The sequence below is a fragment of the Hemicordylus capensis genome, chromosome 2, assembly GCF_027244095.1.
Source record: "Hemicordylus capensis ecotype Gifberg chromosome 2, rHemCap1.1.pri, whole genome shotgun sequence".
Classification (NCBI taxonomy): Eukaryota; Metazoa; Chordata; class Lepidosauria; order Squamata; family Cordylidae; genus Hemicordylus; species Hemicordylus capensis.
This window is the reverse complement of record NC_069658.1, coordinates 51,822,613-51,834,616: the sequence shown is the minus strand read 5'-3', so window position 1 is coordinate 51,834,616 and position 12,004 is coordinate 51,822,613. Positions and strand designations below refer to the sequence as shown.

The following is a 12,004-nucleotide window of genomic DNA, read 5'->3' as shown; positions in this document are numbered from 1 at the left end:
TGTCATTTCTGTAAAAGTAAATGTAGTTCAAGCTGGGTGTTGGGCACTGATCTGGCGGGTCACTTGATTTCTACATCTTCTGGGATGCATGCAGCCTCGCAACTCCTCTACCTCCAAGACTGCTTTATAGTTGTGAGAATATATGGGCTGAGATTTATAAGGGTTTATGTGATCGTGATAGGTTGCAGTGTTTTTCATGCACTTCTTACAAGTTTATAGTATTTTAATAAATAACCCACACAGAGCATCTGTGCGCTAGTACTTGATTGCCCCCCCTCACTTCCTGCCACAGCCCCCATCACCTGCACTCCTGCTGCTCCTCGTCCATCTAGTTGCTTGCATCCCCTTCACCCCTCTTGGTCATGGCTGCAGCGTCGCTGGCGCCTATTGGCCAAGCTGCAGACCCCTATCCTCAGATACCTCTCCACCTTCACCTGAGCCCCTCTCCTGCTCCTCCCCACAGGAGCAGCAGAAGTGGTTGACAGGGCCCTTTCTCATGCCACCTCCATGGGCACTCATTCCCCTCAGGCTGCTGACAGGTCCGGGCCTGTCCCTTGCTTGCCTCCCTTCGCCAGTGTCCTTGGTAGCCCCAAACAGCAGAAGTGGTTGACTGGGCCGTTCCTTGCTGCCAATAGGCACTGCCATGGCCACTTGTTCTCCTCAGGCCACTGACAGGCTTGGGCCCCTCCCTCCCTCCCTCCCTCCCTCTTTCTTTCTTTCTTTCTTTCTTTCTTTCTTTCTTTCTTTCTTCCCCTCCCTTCTCTCCCTCCCTTCCTGAGTTAACAGATCTTGTTCATCTTGTTTTGTCATCTAATTAACACAACTAGCCGACCCGCATAGAGCATCTGTGCGCTTTGGGGCCGGCTGTTTTCCACTCCCTCTCCCTCTTGCCCCGGTCTCTCCCCCGCTCCTTCCAGGCCTGCACTCTCTTGCCCTCCCTCCCTTCCGTTCCTCCCCCCTCCCCCCACACAGAGCCTCACCGGGCTGCAGGCGGCCAAAAATGGCCCCGCCCCCGTTCCTCCTCTCTGGCGAACAGGGAAGCCCCGCTGCCCGATTCCTTCATGCCGCAGGCTGCAACAGGTGAGGAGGCTGCGCCCCACCTCCCGTTCCCTACTCACCCCTGCAGGCGCCGCCAGGGCCAGTCTGTCCTACTGCCTCCCGCCTCCTTCCAGCCCAGGCCGCGGCTGCGATGGTTGGGCTAGGGCTGTGGCCGCTGCCACCTCACGGCGGCCTGCGGTGGCCACCACCACCTCACCACAGCCTCCTCACTGAGGCTGCCACTATTTCCCCCCACAGCTGCAGCTCAACTCAATGGCCTCCTGCCGCTCACTCAGCCAGTCCCAATGGCTCCCGCCACCCAGCCAATCTGCTGGGTTGCCGGAATGCATCCCCACAGAGGCACGTCTACAGGGATTAAATATATGGATGGCAGCCTCCTCCTAAAGGGGCTCTTTCCTCTCTCATGACCCCTCTCTTCGCAGACCCCTGCCCACTATCCTTTATAGATACATTCTTTTCCTCTGCAATCAAGAACGTCTTCTGACCAGTAACAGTTGCATTCAAACTGCATTGCATTCAAACTGCAGTTGCATTCCTTAACCATCACAGGATCCTCCTCCCTATTTGCATATGGAATCCCCACTGCCCAGTCACCAAGGTGCCATAGGCTCTGCCCCCATCTCTATATGGAATCCCCATTGCCCAATCACCCTGGTGCTTCTGCTGTCATAGGCTCATCCTCCCTATCTGCATATGGAATCACCATGCCTGCTTCTGCTCGTGAACTCTTGTGAGAGCTGTCATGCACAGGATTAGCCATGGGGTGTGCCTTGGGAAATTATATATAGAGATACTATACCCCACCATTCCTCTTCAAAATGGAGGCATCCAAGGCAGCTACCAATAAAATGACAAATAAGACATAAACCTGCAGCCAAAATCTAATCAAAAGCCAGGAATCACAGAATAAATGCTTTAAAAACTTAGTGGAAAAGCTATGTTTTTAACCATCAGTGGAATACTGGCAGTGAGGGACCTATTCTTGCTTTCGGTTTGAGGGAGTTACACATTCTGGGTGCCACCACACACAAGGCCTCTTTGTGTGTTGCTGCCAGATGAACTTCTGAGGTGGCATATAAAAAGACCTCACCAGCTGATACTGGGTGGGAAACTTCACATTCTTCTTGTTGCTATTATTTATATACCATTTCCCAGCAAAAGAGTTCTCAAAGTGGTTTACACAGAAAAGGACTAATGCGGAGAAGGTGGTTCCTGTCCACAAAGGGCTTAGTCTAAAAAGAAACATAAAGGAGATACCAGCAGCTACCAGAAGGTTGCTGTGCTGGAGTTAAATAGGGCCAACTGCTCTCCCCCTGCTTAATAAAAAGAGAACTGCCACTTTGAAAGGTACCTCTTTGCCATCTTAAAAGCATTTTATCAGTGATATCTTCATTTGCTGCAGTAACAACAATTTAAGGGCTTTTGCAGTTATATATGTATATTCAGGGGCATAATTATAATAGGGCAAGGGGAGACAGTTGTCTGGGGGCCCACTGCCTTGCCCCCCCCCCAGAGGCAAGTCAAATGACTGACTCCCCCAGCTGCGCACCCGCCTGGGCTTCCTTCAGTTGTATTCGTCCTCCGAAATTGATGTGAGTGTTAAGAACTGGAGCTACCAGAACAGCATGTCTTTCTCTAGTACCATTCAATGACTTGCATCGTCCACAATTTACAAAACCTTAAAAAAAAAAAATTTAGGATGATGTTCTATTGTGGCACATACTATTCAGCCTCATTTAAGATTTCTTTGCTTCATGAGCTGAGGTTCAGTGAGGCGGGGGGCATTTTAAAATCTTATCTCTGGGTCCACTCCAACCTTGCTACACCCCTGTGTATATTTTGTATATTTCTTAAGAATGCTGTTTTGTGTTCTTCAAAGGGCCACCTATCATGCAAGTTAGAAATACTAAAAAAAAATGACTTGCCAGAACTTTTTGGAACTAGTGTGGTCTTAGGGCCATTTATGAGATAGGGGGAAACAAAACAAAACCATGCTTAGTATATCATTGTTGAATGTGCAGATGTACATGAAAGTGATGAACGGGAAAAGGTTGTGCATCTTCGATGTATATTAAAGTGCTAAGCCACACTTCCAGTTTTTTCCTAAAGGACTCTAATATGAAAGCAAGCTACAATGAGGAAGTAGTGTTCTTCTGCTTTAACTTGTGGTGTTATAGTGATGAAAGTTTCTTCTTTCGGAGTTCCCTTGCTTGTAGTCATCTTATAGGCAATAATAACCACGTTTCATGTTTTCTCTTTAAGTTTGGAAAAGACATATGTACCATATTTTGTATTGCAAATGTAGCAGATTATTTGGGTGCATATTATAGCTGATAAAGTGTGGGTTTCGGAGGAATCCTAGGAAACGAACAAAACATTGATGTATTTCTCTGTGTGTGTGTGTGTTTGTGTGTTTAGTTGCTGTACCCAACTGATGGAATCTTTTTTTTCTTTGTAGCAAACCTTCACACTATGCACCAAGCAATAATACATATGGTGGTGAATTCCATTCTCCACCAATGTTCTCTCAGCCAGCATATTCCTACTATCCAGAAGATGAAGTGCAACACTTCTACAAATGGACCTCCCCTCCAGGAATAATCAAGATCATGTCCATTCTCATCATAGTGATGTGCGTTGGCATCTTTGCATGTGTTGCTTCCACATTGGCTTGGGACCTAGAGATGTATGGAGGCACCCTGGGAACTGGTATGGGATATCCTGGCTATGGAGGAAGTGGTTTTAATGGCGGCTATGGTTATGGCTATGGTTCCAACTCTGGTGCCTACGGAGGTTATGGCTATGGTAGTGGTTATGGCGGGGCTTATATTGATCAACGGGCAGGAAAAGGCTTCTTACTTGCAATGGCAGCTATTTGCTTTATTGCTGCATTGGTAATTTTTGTAACAAGTGTTACCAGGACTGGCATGTCAAGGACAAGAAGGTATTACCTACTTCTGATAATAGGAAGTTCCATCTTGCTTTTCTTGGTGTTCATTGCTACCATAGTATACGTACTTGCAGTCAACCCAACTGCACAAGCTTCAGGATCGGTGTTCTACAATCAGATTTATTTGATGTGCAGCCAATTCTATTCACCTACAAGCACTGGACTCTTTGTGAATCAGTACTTGTATCACTACTGTGTGGTAGAACCACAGGAGGTATGTATACACAGTAACAGCTGTATTTTGCATTTTGAATATTATTAGCTGTGTTTGAACCTGATTGAAAGCACTATTAGGTTGCAATCCTGTGCACACTTACCTGAGAGTAAGCACCATTGAACACAGTGGAACTCTCTTCTGAATAAACATGCACCAAATTGTGCATGTTTTGTCTAATTGTGTAAAAAGCCATGCAAAAACAACTCAAGTTAGTATTGCAACTAAACATTTAATGGGCTTCTATCAAGTGCTGGATGTTTACCAGCTTTTGCAACAATGTGATTATTCTTTTTATATTGTGGTATAAAGGCCTTGAATCTTCCACAAATTATGTTCCCAAACAAATTGCCACAACTGTATTGCTTTCGAGATAGATAAATCTAAATGGGTGAGCTCAGACTTGATCAACATAATAACTTCTGTACACTCCAAGAGTCCAGCATTTAAGACAGCATCTATTCACCTTGAATTGGTGTGTGACCACAAATTTTTTCAGTCCATGCCAGTTTTCTCTGGTTAAAGCTCTATTTGAACTCCTTGCTAGGAAGCACCTGGAGCCAACAAACCTGCTAATTCTCTTAGTGGCTTGCCTGTATTAGTCCTTTAATTGTATAAACCATGTTAGCTGTCTTGGACAATTATGTGTTGGACAATAACTCTAGACATGTTGAATGGTCTTGGGCAAGCTTAAATTCTCCATCTGTATGTAAAAGGCATGTTAATAATTAATCTCCTAGAATTGTTATGAGGATCAAGGAGAGAGGACTTATAAAATCCTCTGGAAAAGCTATGGGAATGCTAAGAAATGACCATATTTTTATGGCTGCAAGAATATGCGCTGCTGCCCAAAGGAGGAGCCAAGCATGAAAAATTATGCTTAAATTAGACTTTTTTAAAAATAGAAAGCGTAATCAAACATCTTGATCTTAAACATGTTTACCGTCCCAGAAGAAGGTTCCACTCTGTCTATTGAGATGTGCTTCCTGGTTAAATGTTTGAAATTGCTACCGTAGTTGCCTTTCAGTAAAATACAAAAATGACTTTTGAAGCCTGAGGTTTATTGAGCAAGATCTGCAAAGGTGAGTGAGGTAAATGGCTCTTTTTTTATTGGCTGCTTTTCTGCCTTCTCTATTATGTGCAAAGGTTGTCTGAAAGTTAGAGGTGCAGTCTCTCAGGAGAATTATTCCATTGGTGATATCGCCTAGTGGCTATGAGCAAGCTATGAATGAGATTAACTTGGGCTCCCTGGAGCAAGCAGATTAGGATATGCCAAGATAGGTGGGTTCTGATATCGTGACCAATCTCGGCATATCCTAACATACAAAGGAAGTAGGCTTTTGACCAGGATTGAGAGGGGGAGCATGAGTTCATGTAGCTGAGCGAAGTCATGCGTCTCTTGTGTTCTTGTTTAAGTGTAAACTTTGCCTCGGCCCTGCTTCTACGATACGGGAATAATACCTTACAGAGTGTTAAGAATCACAGCAAGATAATACATTTGAACAGGGCCAGTTCTGCTGCTTCAGCTAGTAGATTATTGGAGCTCCAGCAGGTAGCAAGATAGCCCCACCACTGTTCCCTCTAAGGTGTGTGCAAATGAGCACGCTCACAAGTGTTTTGATGTCCGCTCAGTTAATTTTAGATCCTGCTCAGGTTGAATCAGGAAGGCCCCACTCCGAATATACGTGCACACACACAGCACTCAGAACAAAACTCATTCTTTACCCAGATAAGAGAAATTAGAACCATGAGCCCTGCTGCCACTACTATTGGAGAAGCTCTTCAAGGCTAATCTGAGTCGTGTAAGCTTTGCAAAGAGCCCCTCTCCTTGAAACATAAGGAGAAGCTGCTGACAACCTTCCTTCCTCCACACACTTTCAGAGCTCTCAAGGGTTGGTTTTGACATGAGGCTGGACCCAGCATTGCTATACGTTAGGCCACTCCCTGCATGTGCAGTGCTTTGAATGTTTGGAGGTGCAATACAAATACTAAGTATTGCTAGATTTGAGGATGGAGCTGAGCAAGCAAAAATTAAGTGAAGTGCTAACCTTCCCTCAAACATCCAATAACTTTCTGGTGTTGCTGTTGGTCCTTGAAAACCTATTCTTGACTACAAAGTGTACCAAAACATCATCACTTTTAATACGCACTCATGTACAAATTGTTACTCTTGCTAGTGAAAACATCTGCTGAGTCAGAAAGTTCCCAAGTCCATAAAATGGCCCTGGGACACCTTTATTTTTAAGCACTTGTTTGAATTTATGGCTAATTGATACAAAGGATTAAACAAACGTTTGTTAATTGTAGGCACAATGCCTCTGTTTCAGCCTTTCACATTATTTCTCCTTCAACATTATTTCAGCTTGAACTTCTGAAAATTCCAACTGATCAGTTTGAAGGATATGACTGAATATGTATTAAAAAGTGCTACTTGCATTGCGATGCCAATTGATTTGTATAGCACTTTGTGTACAAAGTGCACTATTAGTTTATTAATCCTTACAACAGTTCGGTGAGGCAGGACACCTTTAGTGCTGTTGGTTAATAGACATTTGTAGTGCTAAGAGTAGGTTGCTCAGGCTTTGCCATTACTAGTGAACTGCCCAGGGACTTGTTTGTATAGGGCAGTATATAAATGTACTAAATAAATGTGCATCGAATGGGATTTGCTTTCCATTCCGAGTGCAGAACGGAATGCAAATGCCTGCAATGTTTTGTTGGAACGGTCGGCTGAGCTGGTGGTTCCAACGGAACAAGCTCTGAATGTTTTGAGTGTTCCAAGCACCATTTTGGAGCCCCTGCGGGCAGCAGTGCCCCACCAGGCACCTCACACAGATGCTACATGTGCACAGAAGCCAGAAGAGTGCTATAAGGTGGGCAGCCTTGGTGTGGCATGCCTGGTGGAACACCACTGCTCACAGGGGGCTTGCAGGTGCGAGCAGTAAATAGGTAATGATTTTTAATCTCCTGCCACCCCTCACTGGGAGTCCAAAATGGTGCTCAGAACACTTAAAACATTCTGACTAGAAATGGGTTGTTTTGTTCTGAGTTTGAAACAGGACCTTCATTTGAAGGGCATTCTGTTTCGAGCTTGAAACACTGCAAACAGCCCGTTTTGAGTTGGGACATTCTGAGTTGGAAAGGTTCTGCATATCCCTAGCCATTGGGCCTGTGTGTGTTTTTAAAATTAGAATTCCGATGTCAGAATTCCCTGTCCCCACCCCACCAGGAGGCATTAGACTGTGAGGCAAGTGCCCTGAGTAGCATCCTGGTGGGGGCCCCCTTTAATTCACCACCCAGCACTGGTGCAGGGGTGGTTGGGTTGTGCAGAGTTACTTGGGAGTCAGTGGGGTGGACAGGGAGTGTGGAATTGCTCCCTGGAAAGTCTGTGCTGAACTCCCATCCCCCAAAGCCTGTGTGTTTGTCCCAGCAGTGTGCAGACTTCTCAGGGAGCAGTTCTATGCTCCCTGCCCCCCCACAAACTCAGAGTAACTCTGTATCACCCAGGCCTCTCCCCCACCATTGCTAGGCAGTGAATTGAAGGGCCCCCTCCACCAGGCCACTGCCTAATGGTTTAAAGCCTCCTTGTGGTGGGGACAAGGAATTCTGATACTGGAATTCCAGTTTAACCGCCACACACAGGCCTAATTGCCGTAACTGATGTTTAACATACCCTTTACTGGTTCTCTCCGTTATCCATATTTAGGGAGGAGGGGCTTTCTGTCCCAGAATCTTGTTTGTATATTCTGATCTATGGCTGTAAGAAAGACTAACTGATTTGTGTACATCGATTTTTCCCCCCTTTTCTAGGCTATTGCCATTGTATTAGGTTTCCTGGTGATTATAGCTCTTGCCATAATAATATTCTTTGCGGTAAAGACCCGAAGTAAAATGAATCACTATGGTAAAATGAATATCCTGTGGGATAAGACAAAAGATTATGAAGAAGCTCCCAATGTAGAAGAATGGGTAAGTTAACTATGTAACTTTTTTTTAAACTCTATCTTTAATTATCATGTAGCTTGTTTTTGTTTGTGGTGACTGCAATGCTCAAGGATCATTATGGTTTGTGATCTTGTGCAGGCAGAGCTGTTGCTTAAACCTCTGCTAAGCAATACTTGTGCAGCAAGTTTTAGGATTAATTGGTGATATGAAGTCAGGGCAGGTACACTCTTCCCTGCCTGATTGCACCATGCTTGTGGTACATAGGTTGTGTGAGTGCAGTGGAATGTAGACTACAACCTTATATGCAAACTGAATATGTAAGGTGAAATACTCTGTATAGACAATGAGGAAACATGCCTCAGGCTATATACAGAGCAGCTGAGTAAATTGGCGCTTGAATTATGTCACCACCGACAAAGATTAGAATCCTTCGGACAATGGTTTTTTCCATGACGTGCTATGGATGTGAAAGCTGGACTTTGAAGACAGAAAAAGCATTGACGTTTTTGAATTTGGTGCTGGATAAGACTTCTGGGGATACCATGGACAGCCAGGAAAACAAACAAATGGATCATAGAACAAATCAATCCAGAATTTTCACTTGAGGCACAAATGTCCAGGCTCAAACTATCCTACTTTGGACACATTATGTGAAGATCCAGCTCCCTTGAGAAGTCCATAATGCTGGGGAAAGTGGAAGGAAAGAGAAGAAGAGGACGACAAGCAGCAAGGTGGATGGACTCAATTACGTCAGCAGTGAATGCACCACTTAAAGGCCAAGTTGAAGACAGATCATCATGGAGAGAATCTATCTATGTGGTCGCTAAGATTCGACACTGACTTGATGGCACTTAATCAATCAATCAATCAATCAATCACTCAGTCACAAAGCCTAAGAGCCCCCTAATGGCGCAGCAGGGAAGTAACTTGCCTAGGGAACAAGTGGTTGATGGTTTGAATCCCCACTAGTATGTTTCCCAGACTATGGGAAACACTGTATGGGGCAGCAGTGATATAGGAAGATGCTAAAAGGCATAATCTCATAGTGCGCAGGAGATGGCAATGGTAAACTCCTCCTATGTTCTACCAAAGTCAACCACAGGGCTCTGTGATCGCCAGGAGTCGAAACCGACTCGACGGCACAACTTTACCTTTACAAAGCCTAAATGCTATCTTGAACATTCTTTTCAAATAATAATAGTACATCATCTGAAATGCAATGTAGACATGCGGGGCAGATCCGGGGGGTGGTGGTGCAAGGGTACGGTTGCACCCCCTGTGAATTTGGATCCAGATCGCCAGCTTGGCGGCAGCAGCAGCTTCATATAAAAAGGTTAGCTTCACTTTCTGGTGCGATTCCTGCTCTTTCCCAGCACGGTGAGCAGCAGCAAGCAGCAGCCTGATTTGTTCTGTGGTCTTGTGCTTCTTTCCTATTCTGACCCGCCTCTGAATGTACTGCAATTTGTCATGAGGACAATGGAGTTGCTGGCTGTTGGGCTTGTCTCCCCTCAGGAAAGTAAAACATTCAAAAATCCAACTGTTATCTGTTTGTTTTGTGTGTGAGAGAGAGATTAAGCAACCAATCCCTTGCATAAGCCTGTCGAGAGTGCGCACACACACACGGGGGGGGGGCAGAGAAGTAATCTCAATTTGTAGGCATGTGTTTCTTTTGTGTGAGAGTTTTACACTTTAAAAAAATCATTTTCGGTTCTAATGCAAACTTGTAAGAACAACCCTCTCCACCCCAACAATATATCTTCTTGTGGGAAATTAGTCAGTTCAAATGTATTAAAAACTTGTAAAAGAATGAGAAGAAATGCCCTTAACAAAATGGATCTTTTGTTCCTGAAGGGATGCTAAACTCTGGCCTCTGTATGTGGGTTTCTCCCTCTTTCCACACACACACTATATTTATATGCTGCTTTCTCAACACGTTTCCCCTTATAATCATTACTATTTCGTTTTGTGTTAGAAACAGTAGCACATATACAAATAACACATATGGTCGTAATGGACTAAAATACCCCAACTTTTTGAAAGTAACTTCACAAATTACTAAAATGAACTTTAAGCCTCCTCCACCACCAAAAGTCCATTTTATACACTTTCTTCAAAATAAGGCTTTGCAAATCAGATCACAAGAAACTCATTTTAAAAACTGTCTTGCCAATGAAATGCTTGGTTGTCTTTAAATCCTAAGAAACTGGGGTAACCATATATGACATTCTGTTGTCCTGTTTGAAATCAAATTCCTATGCCTTTCCTTCTGTAGTGCATAGACAAATGCTATACATGCTATATATATACTGTAGTGTATATAAATACTGTAGTTTATGCTTTTTGCTTAAACAAAATGCAAACTGGGCTGCTTGCTGCTGTGATAGGTGTAAAAGAGCTGTTTGAGTTTGCGTCTGAGTTCACATGTTGAGGACTGGAGTGCATGTGGCTAAAAGTTAATATAAATATGTATATGTTATAGACATATATATTTTATTATGTCACATCCTGTTCTTCCTCCAAAGAGTTCAGGGTAGTGTATATGATCTTCCTCCCCACTTTTACCTCACAACAATCCTGTGAGGCAGGTTTGGAGAAGAGAGAGAGAGTGTGTGTCTCTAAAGTCCTGCAGAGGGTTTCCTGACTAATTTGGGAATGCCCAGACCCCCAGTCCTAGTCTTAACACTCAAATCACTACACTACACTGGTTGTAAACAGTGTGTGGGTATTGACTGCAGGAGAAAAATTAGATTAATTCTTAGCGGTGAAGTAAACTAGTGGGGAGGAGAATGCTGGATACCTTTAGAGAGCATGAAAGGGTTTAATTATCAAAAAGTGGGGAGGTTGTGGGCCCCAGGTAGGCCCTGTCAGCCCAAGCCCTGGATCTTCTAAGTACCTAGCAACACCTCTGTAAGGGAGAGGGGAAGAGGAGAGAGTGGCAGGATTATGCATGCAAAATCTGGTATCGGCAGGTTTGTTCAGAATTTCTTCTAAAAATACTTTTTTTAAAGATTCAATATTCCTCTGAGTGTGTTTGGGTGTAAAAAGTTGTGCATTCAGCGAATTTATGTTGGGGGTTGTAATTTTTACCTTGATTAATTAGCATTGCACTAAAGAAGCTATCCACTCCAGTTACAGAGTAGAATGCAGAGTTCAGCTGTTGCAGATATTTAGAGAAGATTCTTGTAGAACTAAATATTAAGTAGATTTATTGGTGAAGTACACTTTGGATAGGAAAGACCTAACCCTAATCTATAGAACTACATAATGAATAGGTAGGGGGCGAGAGAGATGTTTTCATCTGCTCTCTAAGAGGAAAGAAAGGGAATCTGACTCTCACAAGAAATGCCTGAGGAGTCCTATCAAGGGTCACAGAGTAGAGATAAGGCAGGGACTGCTTTCCACCATGTCCATATAGTTCTTCACTTGCAAATGGGGATGGGGCAAGAGGGGAGGAGGCGAGAAGTCCAGGGGCCCATCTTCACCTCTTGCTACGCCCTAGTGTTACGCCAAAGTAAAAATCCCATTTGCCTGCCTTAACCTGGGGTGTGTTGTTCACTGGCCGAGTTGAAAATTGAACCCCTACTTAACTGCTATATCAGGTATAGTATTCACACTTGGCTATTTTATGACTCGTATGTGACATTGCCTGGCTTTGCCCTTTGCAATGGCTTAGACGTAAAGAGGCTGGCCAGCTACTTCTTAACAGTGCTCTGCATGATACGAGGTGAATGTTTCGGTGAGACAGTTTCGGGGCGTGTTCTTTACTAGCTAATGAACTTGTTTACTCATGTTTCACTCTGGTAAGGAGGGAACAAGCAGGAAACTCACGGTCAAAC

At 44.1% G+C, this 12,004-nt stretch overlaps 1 protein-coding gene across 4 annotated transcripts in view; it reads left to right on the top strand.

The window, feature by feature from the left end:
- OCLN (occludin) overlaps positions 1-12,004 on the top strand; it is a 50,020-nt gene that overhangs the window by 6,868 nt on the left and 31,148 nt on the right. For all 4 annotated transcript variants that reach the window (XM_053301761.1, XM_053301763.1, XM_053301764.1 and 1 more), the window contains 2 exons: positions 3,518-4,223; positions 8,034-8,192. In XM_053301761.1, the coding sequence (XP_053157736.1) occupies positions 3,518-4,223; positions 8,034-8,192 (865 nt within the window). The remainder of the gene's footprint in view (positions 1-3,517; positions 4,224-8,033; positions 8,193-12,004) is intronic.